The sequence below is a fragment of the Erpetoichthys calabaricus genome, chromosome 9, assembly GCF_900747795.2.
Source record: "Erpetoichthys calabaricus chromosome 9, fErpCal1.3, whole genome shotgun sequence".
NCBI lineage: Eukaryota > Metazoa > Chordata > Cladistia > Polypteriformes > Polypteridae > Erpetoichthys > Erpetoichthys calabaricus.
The window spans coordinates 179481462-179501266 of NC_041402.2; the positions used below are offsets into that span (position 1 = coordinate 179481462).

At 40.4% G+C, this 19805-nt stretch overlaps 1 protein-coding gene across 2 annotated transcripts; it reads right to left on the bottom strand.

Annotated features, from left to right (window-relative positions):
- Positions 1–92: 92 nt before the first annotated feature.
- chek1 (checkpoint kinase 1) lies at positions 93–19805 on the bottom strand. Of its 2 annotated transcripts, none has more exons than XM_028808460.2 (13): positions 19638–19805; positions 11855–11947; positions 11247–11470; positions 11008–11072; positions 10832–10901; positions 2050–2238; positions 1759–1863; positions 1587–1682; positions 1400–1499; positions 1017–1194; positions 793–924; positions 620–721; positions 93–543 (listed from the first exon to the last, which is right to left on the bottom strand). In XM_028808460.2, exons 2-13 carry the CDS (start codon positions 11920–11922, stop codon positions 448–450), a joined length of 1425 nt encoding a protein of 474 aa, XP_028664293.1. In that variant the 5' UTR covers positions 11923–11947; positions 19638–19805; the 3' UTR covers positions 93–447. The 2 variants fall into 2 exon arrangements, with proteins under 2 accessions (XP_028664293.1, XP_028664292.1); XM_028808459.2 differs by having other exon boundaries at positions 1017–1197; positions 19638–19804.

A 19805-nucleotide genomic window follows, 5' to 3' on the forward strand; every position in this document is an offset into this window, starting at 1 on the left:
GAAGCCATCAATAGGGAAGAAAGAGGTCAATGAGATGGCAACCTGGATAAAAGTAATATACAGGTGTTTAAAAAAAAAACAATGGGCAATCTAGGTCAAAATTATCTTTATTTTTTCACATTTAAGAAACAATAACTATTAACATTGAACAAGCACACAGTAACTTTTTTCCCCCCTAATGGTGGTCCTCAGGTGGACATTTATGTGTGAGGTAGTAAACCCAGGCCAGAATAGAAATATTTTCTTCAGTGCCTGGCCACACGTTTCTTCAATGGAATGCAAAGGAGCAAAGGCTGGTCATCACAACAATACCCCTCAAAGTTCACATTCTTATTACATAGGTCCAGCTAGTCTCTCAACGCCACAGTAACAATTCAACATGTGCTGGTAGGCTGAGACTTGTGATCTGGCCCAGCAGGAGTGGAGCAGTTGTCCAGAGGATGCATGTCAGATGACAGGAAGCGACACCTTTTGGTTACTGATAATATCACTAAGTTCCCGTCTGATTTTCAAGAAGATGCGCTTAAACTCGAGACCATCACCCTATAAAAGGAAATATCAGTCAGTCCCAGACCAAGAAAACTTCTAAAGCCCCATCTCATTCTACTAGTAAGCTCACCTTGGACAAGCGAAAATCCAGTAGGATGCGCTCATCCATTTCCAGAAGGTGTACTTTGAAGATCAGCTTGGTATTACGCCGGTCAGTTGTAGTCACAGTTACCTAAAGACAGACAAACATGAAAGGTACTGTCCCAAAAGACCTTGGCGATTGTCCACATCACTTGTCCTTACCTGATTGGTGCAGCTTTTTTTCCACATGAAGCCCATCTTCTGACAGACTTCTATGAGAGAGGTGTATGACAGATTTGCATCAACTTTGGTGAAGAAGCGAGTCATTCTCTTGACCAGACGCTGCCAGGGATTCTTTTGCACAAAACAGAACAGTAAATAATTTATTGCCCTCTAGTATCATTTGTAGTAAGGCTCAGATTCAAAGCCAGTAACACAGAACCCACCTGACTGGAGCCTGGAGTTCCTAGCAGCTGGCTTCCAAGGAGCATGTGGTCAGGACAGGCCGGTTGAGAGAAGCTTATCTGCTGCACCATGGAATCAAAGTTGGGTGAGCTGTGCTCCCAAGATGACGATCCTGTGACAGGATCAGGCTGTGAGGTAGAGAACCTCACCTGCTCATCACTGCTGCAGGAAATAAGAACATAGATGGGAGTTGCATGAGTATTCTTGTATATTGCTTTTAATGCAAGATATTTATTGCATGTTCTTTGTATTTTACTACAGTCACTAGTTTGTGCGAAACACATTGTACTAGGTACAATAAATTTGAACCTGAACTTGAAATATAGAAGTAGGACTGATCAAATCAGTGACTTCACCCATTTACCTGCGGCCATTTCGGATGGGAGACAAGTCCATGTCCGAACGGGTCTGCTTGCTCAGGCTTCCCACAGAATCAGAAGCCAGAGCCAGTGCTCTCTTGACACCTGCAGGAGTGACGCACATTTCGTTAGACAACCGCACCTGCCCCCTAGGATACCTTCCGTGGTCTATGCCCATTATTCTGTCTTTACCTCTTCTGAATACTTTGCTGAACCAACGGTCACTCTTTATTTGTGGTACTGTGAACCTTTTTTCAGGATTGTGCATAAGGATCTTTGCAAGGAGGCCTGCAAAGCAGAAATACTTGTCAGAAGTTGCAAATGTTTGCTTGAAGGGGATTATACAAGCATGACAATACTCAACTAAGAGGAGCAGCATCTATCTTCTTCCATGGGCTGAGGTAGGTCTTTTTCTGCATCCAATCAGAGTACTCTTGATAGCTCTCTCCGGGCTGGTCCCATGGTAGTTCTGAAATGGAATGGAGGAAAGAAATGTAAACAGGGCCACTTCCTACAGACACAAACAAATGATTAGACATGGTCAGTGGAATGCATGTGTATATGCATGAAGCTGCAATGCATCAGTCCATAACTGAATCCCAAGGCCGGATAAAGCTGTCATTGTGATGTGGAGTTGCAGGTAATGAGATCTCACCTCCTGCCAGCATAGCAGTCAGCACAATGCCACAGGCCCAGATGTCCACTGGCTCAGCACGAAATTCCTTGCAGGACAGCAACTCAGGAGCAACATAGGGAAGCGTGCCACAAACCTTGGCAAGTTTGCGCTCACGGCCATGATGTCGGAAGACTGTGGCCAGGCCAAAATCAGAGATCTTTAGGTTATCTGTGAATGGAGAGATACAGCCTGAGTTTCACTTATAAACTTTGCTTTTAGGAATCAGACACTAAATTGGTTTAAGAACACAAGAAGCAAAATTTTACTCATAGGGTGCAACACGTTGGTGTACAGAAGTGATTTAAAAAAAAAAAAAAAAAAGTAATGTTGGATTACATACAGTAACATGCAGAGTACATTTCAAGATAGATTATTTTAAAGAGGACACAATTAGAATGCTGTATAGTTTTGGCCTCCCATACAGGAACAAATTAACAGTCAAGAAAGGAAGAACTGGACTTAGTCTTCATTTACTTAATAAATCATTATCATCATCATCATATGGCAGTACTGACCTCCAACACTTCCCACATGACAATTGTGATAATATAGGTGTTAAAAATCCTACATCTGGCAAATATCCAACTTGCTTATTTCATAATTTTAAAAGTAACAAAAGAAGTAGAACCAGAGACAAAATTTAGCTAATGTCAAGTTTCCAACATATTTTTGGAAAATATATCACCAGTTTAATAGTTTAATTAATAATTTAGCAGGTAGTGTTGCACCAAAAAACACATTAAACATCTTTAATTCTCAACTATAGTTGCATTACCCTGCTTCAGCTGACAATGAGCCTCTGTAATAGCACTGTCAGTTAATCGGATGTATCTTAAGTACTTCTGTATATACTCAGGCATAAGTCAGGTCTTGTAACTCGAAAAAAAATCGATCATAAAATCATACCCCGACTTATACGCCCGTTCATAAATGCAACGCTTAATTTTTTTTTTTTTTTTACATTTTCTTGCCTCCTCCAATCTCGGAAAAGTTTCTCAGACACATTGAATTTTGTTGCAGCAGTGCAGTTACCAATTTCTTTCTCTACTTCAACAACGTTTAATTTAAAACCAGCTTCATATTTTCTTCTGATCGAACACTCTATGGTAGATAAGGGATGTTCTTACAATAAAGGTGAATGAAGGTGTGACATACAGAAAACACAAAACAGTGCAAATGCCGCTTTGGAATAGTTCAGGTATTACCGTGTGGTCACACAGGCACAACAGAGAGAGAGGGGTTAGGTGCACACACTGATACAGCGCATTGCCGCACCCATATAGAAAAAAAAAAAAGGCAGTGTGCTCCGTGGTTACTCTCTCAGGTGGGCGTTAGCATATCATAATCTCTCAGACCAATAGCGTGAGTTGTCCACATTCGACTTATATGACCGACATTATAATATACCAGAAATCATACTGTAAAATCAAGTCCGGACTTATCTGTGGGAGAAGATATCCGCGAGTATAATACATTCCTGCATAAGATATTTTTTTCCCTTTTTCTTTTTAAACCAAAGATTAATGTTATTAATTTAATGGAGCTCCTCACTGTTGAACATGCTACATACAATTAGCCATGGGTAAAAAATGTATGCCGTAGACTAATTCCTGTTTTTCCTAGTGACTGATCTTGGCTTTCATTGATGATCAACGGAAAACACAGGTTTATAGGAAACTTTATTTACAAATTCTAAAAAAAAAAAGAAAAAGGCTCACACAGAGAAAGTCAAAATGCACTTCAAAAAAGTATGGACATCACATAAATTGGGCCCATGTATATCTCATTATTTAGATACAGGTTATGTGAATGATGAATTTAAATTTGCTTTAGATAAGATCACTTTCTCCAATTGCACTGATGTGGCGGCCTTTAGCAGTGCTCATCCATATTCGTAAACTTATTTTCACTGAAAGATGTGCTCAACTGTAAAATGCAGATATAAGAACTATAAATTTAGATATTAACAATAGAGTTGTTTAGAACAAAGAAGGAAGTTCTACTAGTTAGGTTGATATGTTAAGGACAGAAACAGGTGCAGGCAGAGCAGTTATAATGAGGGTAAGATACGAGTGGTAGAAATTCCAGGAGCTCTCCCTCATTATGACTTCCAAAGAAGCCTCTTTACAACTGAAGGGAAAAGTGAAAGCTGTAGGAGGAGTAGCATCCTCTATAGGATTGAGATGTGACTAATGAAGGCAGGACATGAGGCAAAGCTGGAAAGAACAGAGATGAGAATGATCATATAGATGTGCAGAGTGTCACAGAAAGAGAAGACAAAGAAAAAGACCTGGTGCAGAGCCGACAGGTGTTGTACTAAGGAGAAAAAGATTAAAGTGGTTTAGTCACGTTGACTTAAAGGCAGAGATTCACCGAGTGAAGAGGTGCACCAAAATGGAGGTGGGCACGATGAGGTTGAGAGGGAGACCACAAAAGACATGGTTGGAGGCAGTGTCAAACGGCACAAAAAGAATGGGTCTCACCCCAAAGGAAGGCTAGGACCATGGGGCCAAAGGAAAATTCTTAGCACAACCAGCTAAGCTGGTGATAATGCTCAAAAGTAGATGAGCAGAGCAATAGTGGCAACTTCCGGAAGTCTGAATAAAGTACAATTATTATTATAAGTTTCACTACTATATTAGCTTCTTTTGTAATAAGTTTGTGATGTTCACATTTATGGGTAGTTGCTATTTCACTAAATGTCTGCTATTCATAAATACATTCAATGGCCACTTTATTAGGTACATTAATCAATACCGGGTAGCATGGCCCTTTGCCACAAGAACAGCTTTAACTCTTTTAGGGCGGATGTCGACTTGAGGAGTTGAAGGCGGATGTCGACAAAAGTCGACATCCAGGGATAGGGGCGACAATCAGCTGTTAATGGCGACAAATCTCACTGTCACGTCACAGGCATTCCCTCTGTGCTTGGAGGAATGCTAGACTCGTTGACTCGGCAAATAAACATTGCGTGTGCGTGAGTTGCGAAAGGCAAGATGGCACCGACATGTGAAAAGGCAGCGCAGCAAGTGCAGAAAAGAAAACACTTGGCAGACAATGTTTTGCGCGTTATCGCGGAGTCGGACTCTTGATTTTTCAGAATCGGACTTTATTGGCAGTGATCAGGAGATCGAGCAAGAGAGTTAGAAGCAGGCATCAGCTGATCAGACACCAGCCGATGCCGCGCCAGCAGATCTGCTGCCAGTTGAGTGCCTTCGCGCAGCCGATGCATCTACGGCAAGGTTCGCATGGGATAAATACACAGACATTGATCCGTTGAGAGCCGATCTGGCTATCGGAGTTTACAAGACGGCATGGCTTGCTGTTGGACGCGACAGATCACCAGCTGCTGTACTTCAGGCTGCTCTCTCCTGATGCTGCTTTTCAGCTACTGTCAGACGAGACAAACAGGTAGGCACATATTTTTTTTGAATCGCGGGCTGCGTTTGCATCGCATTCTCGTTTTTCAAAGTGGAAACCCACAACGAAAGACGAGATGAAGTGCGCTGTGGCATTACAAATAGAGATGGGACAGAACTGGTGATATAACTTCAGGGAGCATTGGTCCAAACGTGTTTTGTCCCCTGGTGGCTTAGGTACGTGCTGCTGCAAGGTTTTATTCACTTCTGTAATAAACGGAAGCAAATCCCATGGGGTGAGCCAGGCTATAATGCCATACATAAAGTTCATAAAGTTTCAGAAGATGAAAAGAGGTGACAATACGGTTTTCATGCAGGCAGAAAACTTGGTGGCAGTGGCATGGCACGATGGCAAATGGGTGACTTGTCTCTCTACAGTACACACTAACAATATATGTGAGAAAGTGCAGCAACAGACAATTGAAAAATAGGCACCAAAGCAACACATATTGTAAGGAGTGCAATGTGGCAATGACTGAAATTGGCTGCTTTGAGCGAGATCAGACTTTGCTGTGTAAAATGTATGTGATATGTATGTGAAATCATAGAGTATACAGGCTCATACAACATGCAAGACAGTAACATTTGTCAAAAGTAAATATTTTTTGTTGATTTGATATGTTAAACAATTACTTTGTCTTCTTTTTTAAAAAATGTTAGTTTTTGGAAAAATATTCAGCCCTGGGAGAAAGAAACAAAAAAAAAATTAGCCCTAAAAGAGTTAAATCTTTAAGATACCCAATTAACAAGTTGTTGCAAACATTCCTTAATGATTTTGTTGAATTGTGATTTAATACTATCACAGAGTTCCTGCAGATTTTTGCTTCAAACCTCCTATTCCAACCTCATCCTAAACTGAGATCTGTGTACTGTGCAGGCAGTTGTAGCAAACCGAAGTCACCACTATGTTCATGAATTACTGACAACTGCATAACCATACCAATGCGACTTTCATCTAACCAAGGCCAATATGGCCGTGAATCTCTCAAACCTGCTTCAAGCTTCATACTATCTTCTCCATTGTAAAACAAATAGAAATTGTTAGGCTCTACAAAGGTACAATGGGGGCGAGATTACAGGCTGCTGCTTATGTTCACAGAAGTCCATCCATCCTTACTTATACATTTCAGGTTTGTGGAAAGTTAATACCTTTCCTGACAACAGTGGACTGGCTGCCATTTCACTACACAGCACACTTATTCCTAATGAGATTATTTACTGTTGTCTCCTAACCTGGTTGCCTTTTGGATGAATGCATACACTGTACAGCTACTGTCCTGGCTGGGATTGAAAGCCTGGACTCATGAGCTATAAGGCTGCAGTGTTAACCATTGCACCATCATGCTGCAGGGTGTACAGACTTTATGTGCTTAAACACAGCTACTGTATAGACATTCCAAAGAATGTGTTAAATAATGCAACTGTCGTTAGGTGAGATGATCCGAAACAGACAATCACCTGAGATGATCTGTTAAAGAGGTGGACTTATACACAATAAAAATATAAAGACAATGTTAGTGAATTCCAGGATAATGCTATTAATCTTTAATATTCAAAACAATACATATGCACGTTTCCTTTGCAAATCTGCCTGTTTTTTTGAAACTCTTAAAATGAATACTAAAGTTACATTATTGGTCTTATCACAAAGGAAAAAAGAAGAAAGGTACAAACACTGGATGGAACCTAAGATAGTGCAAACTCATTTATGCTACTGTAGGTTGTGCTAATCAAATTCAAACAAAAATGAGTGAAATATCCGTCACTGTCTCACCAACCCTGCTACCTTCACTAGTCTGTGGCAATTTATCAGTTACATGACACAAACGGAAAATTTATGTATTCACGGTAGCTCTTGTGAGGGGAGGAAAAAAAAAAAAGTCATAGGTTGCCTCCAATCATCATTCAAAAGTTATGTTAATTCAGAGATATTTATCTTAAGATATATTTTTTCACTAGCGTACTTCTCTACATTGGTCCAAGATGACTTATACAGGTGTTCGTTGCCCATTAAACTATTTGGCAGCATTTGTTAGCCTTCACTTTTTCAGAAGGATGAGAAGTCAGTCTGTATTCACATAAGTCAATGTGGAGATACACACACACACATTCTGACAAGACAACTGCACTCTGGAAAACTGCAAGGCCCAGCAGTGGGTTGTTCAGATGGCCCAGTTCTTCACTGGAGCCACATGCCAATCCATATAGGACAAGAGATGCCTATAATGAAACACATTCCGTTGTCTTGGTCCCTTACATACAGTGGTGTGAAAAACTATTTGCCCCCTTCCTGATTTCTTATTCTTTTGCATGTTTGTCACACAAAATGTTTCTGATCATCAAACACATTTAACCATTAGTCAAATATAACTCAAGTAAACACAAAATGCAGTTTTTAAATGATGTTTATTATTTAGGGAGAAAAAAAATCCAAACCTACATGGCCCTGTGTGAAAAAGTAATTGCCCCCTTGTTAAAAAATAACCTAACTGTGGTGTATCACACCTGAGTTCAATTTCCGTAGCCACCCCCAGGCCTGATTACTGCCACACCTGTTTCAATCAAGAAATCACTTAAATAGGAGCTGCCTGACACAGAGAAGTAGACCAAAAGCACCTCAAAAGCTAGACATCATGCCAAGATCCAAAGAAATTCAGGAACAAATGAGAACAGAAGTAATTGAGATCTATCAGTCTGGTAAAGGTTATAAAGCCATTTCTAAAGCTTTGGGACTCCAGCGAACCACAGTGAGAGCCATTATCCACAAATGGCAAAAACATGGAACAGTGGTGAACCTTCCCAGGAGTGGCCGGCCGACCAAAATTACCCCAAGAGTGCAGAGACGACTCATCCGAGAGGTCACAAAAGACCCCAGGACAACGTCTAAAGAACTGCAGGCCTCACTTGCCTCAATTAAGGTCAGTGTTCACGACTCCACCATAAGAAAGAGACTGGGCAAAAACGGCCTGCATGGCAGATTTCCAAGACGCAAACCACTGTTAAGCAAAAAGAACATTAGGGCTCGTCTCAATTTTGCTAAGAAACATCTCAATGATTGCCAAGACTTTTGGGAAAATACCTTGTGGACTGATGAGACAAAAGTTGAACTTTTTGGAAGGCAAATGTCCCGTTACAGCTGGCGTAAAAGGAACACAGCATTTCAGAAAAAGAACATCATACCAACAGTAAAATATGGTGGTGGTAGTGTGATGGTCTGGGGTTGTTTTGCTGCTTCAGGACCTGGAAGGCTTGCTGTGATAGATGGAACCATGAATTCTACTGTCTACCAAAAAATCTTGAAGGAGAATGTCCGGCCATCTGTTCGTCAACTCAAGCTGAAGCGATCTTGGGTGCTGCAACAGGACAATGACCCAAAACACACCAGCAAATCCACCTCTGAATGGCTGAAGAAAAACAAAATGAAGACTTTGGAGTGGCCTAGTCAAAGTCCTGACCTGAATCCAATTGAGATGCTACGGCATGACCTTAAAAAGGCGGTTCATGCTAGAAAACCCTCAAATAAAGCTGAATTACAACAATTTTGCAAAGATGAGTGGGCCAAAATTCCTCCAGAGCGCTGTAAAAGACTCATTGCAAGTTATCGTAAACGCTTGATTGCAGTTATTGCTGCTAAGGGTGGCCCAACCAGTTATTAGGTTCAGGGGGCAATTACTTTTTCACACAGGGCCATGTAGGTTTGGATTTTTTTTTCTCCCTAAATAATAAAAACCACCATTTACAAACTGCATTTTGTGTTTACTTGTGTTATATTTGACTAATGGTTAAATGTGTTTGATGATCAGAAACATTTTGTGTGACAAACATGCAAATGAATAAGAAATCAGGAAGGGGGCAAATAGTTTTTCACACCACTGTACCTGAGCCAGAAAGGGTTCCTTCCCCCCACTGTCCTGTAAGTAGTTTAGCAGTAAATGTTCTACCAGCTGACTCTCAAACACCTTTCAACCCAGGGCCATTAAACTGAACTAACACACAGTCATCAGCTTGACCTTTGATCAAAACTTCACTAAGTGCAAATTTGTTCTACCAATCAGATACTTCTAACCTATGGGTGCTTATTTACATTGTGTGGCTGTTACTTGTTTTGGTACATGTTGTATATTTATTTTTAAATATTTTTACTTGATATAGTTGCATTTTTATTGGCGATTTAGAAATCTCTGTCTGCTGCACTACACAGGTCCACCATGGGCTGTGCCGTCACTGCATACTTTATGCTTCTGCACCAGCTGGACTAGCAACAAATACTACTTCTTTGTACGTCAAGATTTAGTGATAATTTAATAAATTTTATTAAATGCTGTGAATTCTGTAATTAAGTTCTGAAATTAAATAAATTCTTCAAAAATCAGACAATGTGATTTTCTGGATTTTTTTTCTCATTTTGTCTCTCATAGTTGAGGTATACCTATGATGAAAATTACAGGCCTCTCTCATCTTTTTAAGTGGGAGAACTTGCACAATTGGTGGCTGACTAAATTCTTTTTTGCCCCACTGTATGTCAGTGAAGTATATCCAGAGTTGGCCAAGCTTTTAATTTGAAGACCAACCTCTCCCTTCATTTGAGATTCACATTTTTTTCTCGTCCATCAAGACAAACAATGTGGGGTAAGTAACAGATCAGAAAAAGACATTTTAAGATAGAACATTATTTTAAGAGAGAAAACTGAAAATATCTTTGAATGAAATGGACAACAGTACTGTGCAAAACACAGGGTGTAACTGATACTTTCCTCAATGAGAGATGATGTACTGTCATATCACGTTTTATATTTGTCGTAGAACAGAAATATACATTTCAGCTTAAATAATTGCAATATGCTGCATTTGTTTAGCAAAATTAATAAAAGTTATTGCAAAGAGATCCAAGATTTACTAGACATTAAAAATATTTTAACTCTAATTTCCATTTCTGTTCAGCCTTAGGGTGCAACCGTGGAGGTACAATAAGCTTAATTATGAGACTGATTCAACAACTACAACCATTTACACAATGTGCAGTGAAACCTGGGCATTCAGTAATTTTATAACAGATAGCCTAGCAGAAGATAAAGACAGACAGCATGCTTAAGAGAACGTCTTAAGTCAGATTATGCCAAAAAGAGAGTGAGAGAGCAACATCATAGAGAAGTATAAAAGACACGAGCACAAAAACCGAGATAAAAGGAATTTCTCACACAGTACCTCTTTTTTAAAAACACATGACGTAAATACATAATGCAGTTGCATGGAAGCATAAGATGATGTACAATACTTGCCAGTGTATAAGAATGCAAGCATCACAGAATGAATGTGTGTGTGCAATAAACAGCTCTGCTCACCTCGGTCATCCAACAGCAGGTTCTCTGGTTTAATGTCACGGTGAGTGATTCCAAGACTATGCAAGTACTCCTATAATTCAAAAACAGACAGAGTTACACTGGTGTAGCAGAAGCTCCTCTGCTAGTTATATACAATGATATGAAGGACATAAGACTGGCAACCAGAGCAGACTCACCACACCAGCAAGAAGCTGCTGGAAAAACTTCTGTGCATCAGCTTCAGGCATTCCAATATCCGGCTCTAGGGGGACAGGGAAACCAGTCACCAAAGAAAAGCGCAATTCTGTATAAGCATCCACAGCCCCTCAACCCCTAAAGGATTATATCACCAGAATACCTCGCAATGGCTGCCCAAATTCCTTAAATAATAAGCAACAAATCCCACCCCTACTCCAATTACGCTCTTTCTTCTCACCAATACGGTCAAACAGCTCGCCCCCACTGCAGTATTCCAGAAACAAGTACTGGATGCTCCCCTCACGTCGGTGGCCATAGAAGCGGACAATCCCCTCATGGTTGAGCATTTTGTTGATACAGACTTCTTTTTTAATATTCTCAGGACAGTCAGCAGCTCGTGATGTGTCCACCACCTTAACTGCCACTGCCTCCTCTGTCTTTCTGTTAACCAGCAACCGCACCCTGAAGTAGAAAGGGACAACAGGAGAATATGCTTGAAGACAGCCGAGAGTTCATTGAAAATGCTGGTTAACCATTACATTGCATTTTAGAAACAGCTGATTTGGTCAGACCAGCTGTCAGTTGGATATCAAGGGCAACAAAAAATAATACACACAAATCAGAAAATAAATTATTTTTATATAAAATTAAGAAGGAATGATTTATTCCACTACTGCATCTCAAAAAATAAAGCGGACATTTCTGGTGTGCAGACATTTATAGCAGAGTATGACTAATCCAATTTACTACTTTCTATATGGTTCAAAACTACTTTTTCCTCTATAGAATAACTAATGCCAAGTAGAAAATGCATGCTAAGTTCTTTCCAAAAAAAGGGGTACTTACTCCCCATAAGCACCCTCTCCTAGTGTTTGTACCAGATCCCAGTCCTGGACAAAAGGGACTGCCATCATCAGGATCAGATGGATCGTTACCTTTCTAGAGGATAGAGAAAAAAGGTCTGTTCAGTTGTTGCCACCATAGGACTATAAAAGCTTGGTTCTGTACCTTTATCTCAAGAGCTGTGTTCTGTCACAAGCATGACTATCTGCAATTACCCCTAATCTTAATCCCCAGGCATGTAATCATATCATTATCTGTCTTCATTTCCGAGGTCTTCAAACATGAACAAAATGGCCCTTTATTGATGAAACCTACATTTATGTATTCCATTCGGTCTTGCTTCAATGTAACATTGTGTTCACAAAAACAAGGCATTGGAAAAATGGAATCAAAACTATATTACCCACAGTAAAAAACCAGGCAGACATGGGGGAGAATGTGAAAACTTCACACAGAAATAAACTGGTGTGGCTACAAACTCAAGATGCCAGGTACATATTGGTGCAGTGTTTAGCAGTTGCTACCACAACACAGCCCTGTCCACCTTTAAACATACTCAAAAAAGATTGTGCTGGATTTTGGAAATTGAGTGTTTTTGAATATGCATCATAACTTTGACTGGAGTATGAATTTTACAGCAACTTACCAAACACTTTTATCAAAAAAGGCTTCAAAATTGAAAAAAAAAAATGCACGAAAGCAAATACAAATACAAAGGCACTTGTTAACGTATAATATCAGTTTTGTTTTGCAGATCAACCAGGTATTACATGCAAGGAATAACAAAATAACAAGGTAAAAAGTATATTAATTTAACAAATACAGCAACCAATGAAAATAATTATCCTCACTTGGATTATTATTAAAGCTACTGCTTTTACGGTTTGTTTTGAAATGTATGTTTGTGTTTATGTGAAGCTCCTTGTGATGATGTAGTCCATGGATATCGATTCTGAGAATAAACAACAACAGCATTTATTTCTATAGCACATTTTCATACAGATGATGTAGCTCAAAGTGCTTTATAGGATGAAGAAAGAGAAAAAATATATATATATAAATAAAATTAGGCAATATTACTTAACATAGAATAAATGTAAGGTCCTTTGGCCATGGAGGACAGAAGAAAAACAAACAAAAAAAAAAAAAAAGACTGCTTAGCTGATTGATTTCTAATTTGTACACTGACTAGTCAAAATGTAAGTCTCAAAAACACTTGCACATATCAAAAATGGAAGACGTGTTACATTTGTGGCGGGCGGCTGGGCGCCATACCCAGTCGGGACGCCTGGAAGAACCGGGAGAGGGATTAATCCATCCCCCGGGCCACGAGAGGACAGCCGCCCTGGTTGCTATGGGGGTCACGGGAATCGAGCTGGGAAGCTGGTGGATCCTAGAGCCCTGGAAGCCAGCACTTCCGCCACACCAGGAAGTGCTGGTGGAAGGAATTCCAGGGTCACCTGGAGTGCTTCCGGGTGCTCGTGCGGCACTTTCGCCACACCAGGAAGTGCCGGCGGAGGGCACCTGGAGCATATCCGGGCGAGCATATAAGGGGCCGCCTTCCAACAGTCAAGGAGCGAGAGTCGGGAGGAAGAGGACAAGGCTTCGGAGTGGGAAGAAAAGATGGCCCGAAGAGGACCATTGAGAGGCCCAAGAAAAGGGTGTTTGGTGCTGGAGCAGTGTGTGCTGTGTGGGACTTTTACTTCACTGTAAATATTGCAAGTCCACCACACACGGTTTATTTAAGAACGATGTCTGTCTGTGAGTGCTCTGGCTGGCTCTCACACATTGAATAGGGTTATCATCCCCCCCCACAAGTTTAAACCTTACATATAAGCTTCAATTGAAACTTTAGTCTTGACTTCTAAGGCCCATTTTAAAGCTTTAGCATGTCTCCCCAGCATAGATGACGAAGTACTCTCTCTGCCTTACTTTACTACTAGACTGAATATTTCAATCTTTCCCTCAATAACCTTACATCATCAGTGTCAGAACTTTGACTAAATTACCTCAGAACTGACTTGACTGTACTGATTGTAGGATCATCTTCAAGCAACTAAATGTCCGTAGATCTTAAAGTTAAACCACCTAAAAATCTGCATACATTATATACTGCATGCCACAAAAAGATGCACAAAAAAAAAAAAATCACTTGGGAACTTTTTCTTCACTACCTGAAGACTTTGTAGAAACTCTTAAGTTTGGTGGAAGCTCTCCCATTATCTCTTTCATGTTTATATTAATATTTTTCTCATAAACTAGAAAGTGCAGCTGAAGATCACATTTTTTTTTTTTAATTCCTTTATAGTACTAACCTGAGGGCAGGAAAAGGATGCCCAAGCAACATCCCAATCTGGATAGAATAGCATAAAGTAATATGGTGAACATATCTTATTACTTATAAACACACACATAGTGCAGAATGGGAACACTGCCACACACTTGGTGCCACTAGTCTGTGCGAACAAAACACTTTGCATTAAACATTTACATTTACATCATTTAGCAGACGCTCTTATCCAGAGCGACTTACAACAGTGTTTGTTAGTTTTTTTTCGCATACCCCTTGGGGTCAGAGCGCAGGGTCAGCCATTGTACAGCACCCCCTGGAGCAATTACAGGTTAAGGGCCTTGCTCAAGGGCCCAGCAGAGTAGGATCTCTTTTGGCACTGACAGGGATTCGAACCGGCAACCTTCGGGATACCAGCGCAGATCCTTAGCCTCAGAGCCAGCACTCCGCCCCTCACACTTCTTAAACCTTACACTTCTTGCACTACTTCTCACTTTCTCTCACTGTATGTTTTATTCTTGAATGCAAACTACAGTTTGTTTTTTTTATCTTGGATTTACGGTAGATTTGTTTATGGATATCTTAACCAAATTTACAATCTCTGGGGGAGCTGATTAGTATCTCTGTGTAGTTCACTGGATGAAACTTCTTCAACTGAATGCTAGTCCTAGATGCCTGATTTATGAATATTTTTTTCCCTTTGCAATATGAAGATCTAATTTTTAGGAATATTCTGTTTCTTCTTTGATGACACACACAAATGTTAACAATCAGTAGAGATGCTTAACTTGCATTTTTCTTTAAATGGCATTCGATTACATTATGTCATGCTACACAAACATAATCACTACACCCTGATATACTGATACACTCATTAGACCAGTGGTTCTCAAACTGTGGGGCGCAAAGTAACAAAAAGAGGGGCGCGAAGATGTGAAAAAAAGAAAACAAGAATCGATAATACGAAAAATACATCTATTGAAACCAAAATAAATTAACTTAAACTACATTCTGATACTAGAAAAATAAATATAGAGTTAGATAAATGTCGATAAAAGTTAAGTAGGTATAATAAAATATGCATCTATGATATATCATTAATTAAAAAAAGAAAAAATTGGTATTAGTGGGCTACTTTCAAAAAATGTTAGGGGGGCGCGATTAAAACTATTATGAAAACTCGGGTCGCAAATACTTAAAGGTTGAGAAACGCTGCATTAGATGATCTTGGACATGCTATCAGTGACGTACCCTGGGTTCATTGGGGGTTTCAGGTTTTTAAACATTCAACAACCTTGTCCACCAACCCATTTAGGGTTAATCAGGCCTTGACTTGTCTCCCAGTAGGTTTAGTCCACAAATCACCCCTCTTGAACCAAAGCCACCTACAGGCACTTTTCCACAGCCTGTGTGATAGTTTGGATGGCTTGGATAGTTTGGATCTATGAGATTAGTACAGTCAAGGCCAAAAGTTTTGAGAATGACCCATGTACTGATTTTCACAAAGTTTGCAGCTTCAGTGTTTTTAGATCTTTTTCTTAAATGTTTCTATATCAGAATTACAAGCATTTCATAAGTTTCAAAGGCTTTTATTGACAATGACATTAAGGTGTTGCAAAGAGTCAATATTTACAGGGTTGGCCCTTCTTTCTGTTTCAAGACCTCTGCAATTCGCCCTGGCAGGCTGTCTGGCATTCAACTTCTGGGCCCAATCCTGACTGATGGCTGCCCATTCTTGCATAATCAATGTTTGGAGTTTGTCAGAATTGGTGAGTTTTTGTTTGTCCACCTGACTCTTGAGGATTGACCACCAGTTCTCAATGGGATTAAGGTCTGGGGAGTTTTCTGGCCATGGACCCAAAATTTCGATGTTTTGTTCCCCGAGCCATTTAGTTCTCACTTTTAACTTACAGCCCGGCGCTCCATCATGCTGGAAAAGGCATTGTTGTTCACCAAACTGTTGTGGAAGTAGTTGCTCTTAGAGGAGGTTTTGGTCCTATTCTTTATTCATGGTTGTGTTCTTAGGTAAAATTGTGAGTGAGCCCACTACCTTGGCTGAGAAGCAACCCCACACGTGAACGGTCTCAGGATGCTTTATTGTTGGCATGACACAGGACTGAAGGTAGCGCCGCTCGCCTTTTCCTTCTCATCACCTTTCATCAGAAAGGAGATTCCATCCATCGATCCATTTTCCAACCCGCTGAATCCGAACACAGGGTCACAGGGGTCGCTGGAGCCAGTCCCAGCCAACACATGGCACAAGGCAGGGAACCAATCCCTGGCAGGGCACCAACCCACCGCAGGACACACACCCACACACACTAGGGCCAATTTAGAATCGCCAGTCCACCTAACCTGCATGTCTTTGGACTGTGGGAGGAAACCCAGCAGACACAGGGAGAACATGCAAACTCCACGCAGGGAGGACCCAGGAAGTGAACCCAGGTCTCCTTACTGCGAGGCAGCAGCGCTAGAAAGGGGATTCATCAGAGAAAATAACTTGACCCCAGCAGTCCTCAGCAGTCCAATCCCTGCACCTTTTCAGAATATCCGTCTGTCCCCGATGTTTTTCTTGGAGAGAAATTGCTTCTTTGTTGCCTTTCTTGACACCAGGCCATTTTCCAAAAGTTTTCGCCTCACTCACACCTGCCTGCTGCCATTCCCGAGCAAGCTCTGCACTGGTGGTGCCCTGCTCCATAGCCATGAATAAAGAATGGGACCAAAACATCCTCCGAGAGCAACTTCTCCCTACCATCCAAGAACAGTTTGGTGAACAACAATGAACAATCCAGCATGATGGAGCACCGGGCCATAAGGCAAAAGTGACAATTAAGTAGCTTAGGGAACAAAACATCAAAATTTGGGGTCCATGGCCAGGAAACTCCACAGACCTCAATCCCATTGAGAACTGGTAGTCAATACTCAAGAGGTGGGTGGACAAACAAAAAAAAAAACAAATTCTGACAAACTCCAAGCACTGATTATGCAAGAATGGGCTGCCATCAGTCAGGATTGGGCCCAGAAGTTGATTGACAGCCTGCCAGGGTGAATTGCAGAGGTCTTGAAAAAGAAAGAAGGGCCAACACTGCAAATATGGACTCTTTGTATAAACTTCATGTCATTGTCAATAAAAGCCATTGAAACTTATGAAATGCTTGTAATTCTACTTCAGTATACCACAGAAACATCTGACGCAAAGATCTAAAAACACCAAAGCAGCAAACTTTATGAAAACCAATACATGGGTCATTCTCAAAACTTCTGGCCACGACTGTATACTTTGCAGAGCGAGTGGCCCTGTAAAGCCCCTACATCCTGTTTCAACCAGCTGGCAGAAATTCCACAGTCCCTGAACCTCAGCGTCTGCTGTTGAAACTTAGTGTCCCTCTAAGCTCTCCTTCTCAGGGGTGGAGTTTGATTTGTCTTCAAATTTGTTGGGTTATAAATTGATCTGTTTGTATGGAATGATTACAATGAAAATTAATAAAATAAAAATATTAAGATACTTAGTGTCCCTGTAGTCCTTACACTGCAGTGCTTCACTTGTACAAGAGACTTTAAACTCTTCCATTATACTGCTGAATGAAAAATGCAGTACATTAATCCTCCCATATTTTTGTCTTGTAATGGCAAGGTTGGCTTCATACTCACCATTGTTTGATTAACACTGCAATCCTAGAATTCTTTTGTTTGTTAAAGGTAAATAAAAAATTGAGGTGCTGGGTAAATCAAAAAGTAAACACAATTAGTAATTTAAGCTGTAACCATAATGGGTAGAAGCCAACGCAATCCAACACATTTGCTTTTGCTTATTGGTAGTTCAAACACACACACATCACAGCACTCGGCCATTAGTCTAGTTAATGCCAAGGTCAAATGAACATGGACACTCTGCTTTGGGACTGCACCATTATTGAACAACATGCCGTAGTGAGATTTCTTTGGGAAGAAGGATCGAAACCTGCTCATGTTCACCTACCCTTGGCTTCAATTAGACCAACGACAGAGTGGTGCACTGTGCATGTTCAAACTACCCATCACAATTTCTTCAGCTTCTATCCATTGCAGTTACCACATACATTTTTCAAATCGGCTTTATTTTTTGATTTACCCTTGTACGTAAAGTAAATAGAGATGTTTTTTTTTTTCCTTTCCTTAACAAGCAAGTCCATTATAGCCTGCAAGACTAAGTACTTGGAATTACCATCTTTTGCCATCATGCTGCACCTTTGCCTTCTCACTGCCAGGTGATATCAAATATAGTTATTCTTAAGCTAAGCCAACACGAAGCCTCATCTTGCATCTTAACCCTGCAAGGGACTAATGTGATCAAACTTTAAAAATCCTATAGGCTAACCGAAAAGGTTCTTATATCATTACTGTGTCATTTTACTTACTTAATAACCCTTGCTCCTACTGTTTTACGAAAGTGCATGAAAGTGAGAACTGCACTGTACACTGTACAATGACGCTAAAACCTATGACCTCCATTACCGTTACTGTTCAAATAAACTATTCATTTATTCCATTGTAACCTGATGGAATGAGATGTTAGCATCCTGTAGTGTTACTCCTTGCCGTTTGATACCAAAATATGTCACTGCTGGAACATAACACAATGCCGATTTACTTCACTAAAATCCGATACTGTCAGAACTGTAGACATTACAGCTTTACCCGAGATGTCACCTGATGTCACATCTCATCTCAGAACGACAACATGCTGCCTGTAAATTGCACTCTCAACTCATTCAGAACGCATAATGTCCAACAATTAACTACAGCTGCTAATTGTATTAGAACTTCACTTTCTGTTGTTTTGCTAACTTAAAAATTGACGTTATCAGAACTTCTAAAAACTTAAAATTATTACGCTTTCGCGTTCTAAAGAAATCGGAAGGAAGCATCCTATAGCCTTACCATTTTGCTGGATGATGCTAAAACTCCTTTGCTTACTGCTGCTTTACAGCACAAGAAATTGATGCCACTGGACCTGCTGCATAGCCTATACTGCTAGTTTACCATTCTACTTTCTCCCACTAAATTCTAATAATTTTTTATGTTACTTCGTCTAAGTTATATTCTCATACAGTTGCTGTCTAACAGTAAAACTTAAAATCTTACATTTTATCTACTGAAGACTTATCTACTTAAGAAAACTATGTTGTCTGCCGGTGTTGGGACTTCGATCTCTAAAGCAACATACCTTTGCGCAACGATTTGGCCCAAGACTTTGGTACCCTACGTTTTTAACTCTTAAACACATTTAATCGGCCTCTGCAACTTACAGCTTTAACGCACCCGCTTTAACTGATGCTACCGGATCGAAAGCATCTTGAAATCATCTCCTTTTTTGATGAGCGATGTTAAACTTAAATATCATTAAGCATCCCCCTCTGCAAATCTTGACAATTATCACAAGTCAGACGTTGCATCCTTAATAATAAAGTATGCCCACAACGGCTCCAAAGAGCAGAAACTATTGCAACAACTTACCACGCAATTGCCTCCGGTTAAAACAATTGTTACTGAAGGGGCAGCTTGGCCCAGGGCGCCAAACTGGCGCAAATCTCAGACTTTTTCTCCAAGTTTTAGTAGCCGCTGTATCAGACTGCAAGTGTTTGTGAACGCCGAAGTTTCACGCGGGGGGCGTTCCAAAGTTTG

Excerpts from the sequence above, each read along its gene's own strand:
- chek1 (XM_028808459.2), bottom strand. The coding sequence starts at position 11,922 with ATGATGGCAGTCCCTTTTGTCCAGGACTGGGATCTGGTACAAACACTA. Across the intron at positions 10,902-11,007 it reads AGCAGCTTCTTGCTGGTGTG|GAGTACTTGCATAGTCTTGG; the intron begins GTGAGTCTGCTC and ends TTTGAATTATAG. Across the intron at positions 1,683-1,758 it reads GATAGATGCTGCTCCTCTTA|GCCTCCTTGCAAAGATCCTT; the intron begins GTTGAGTATTGT and ends TCTGCTTTGCAG.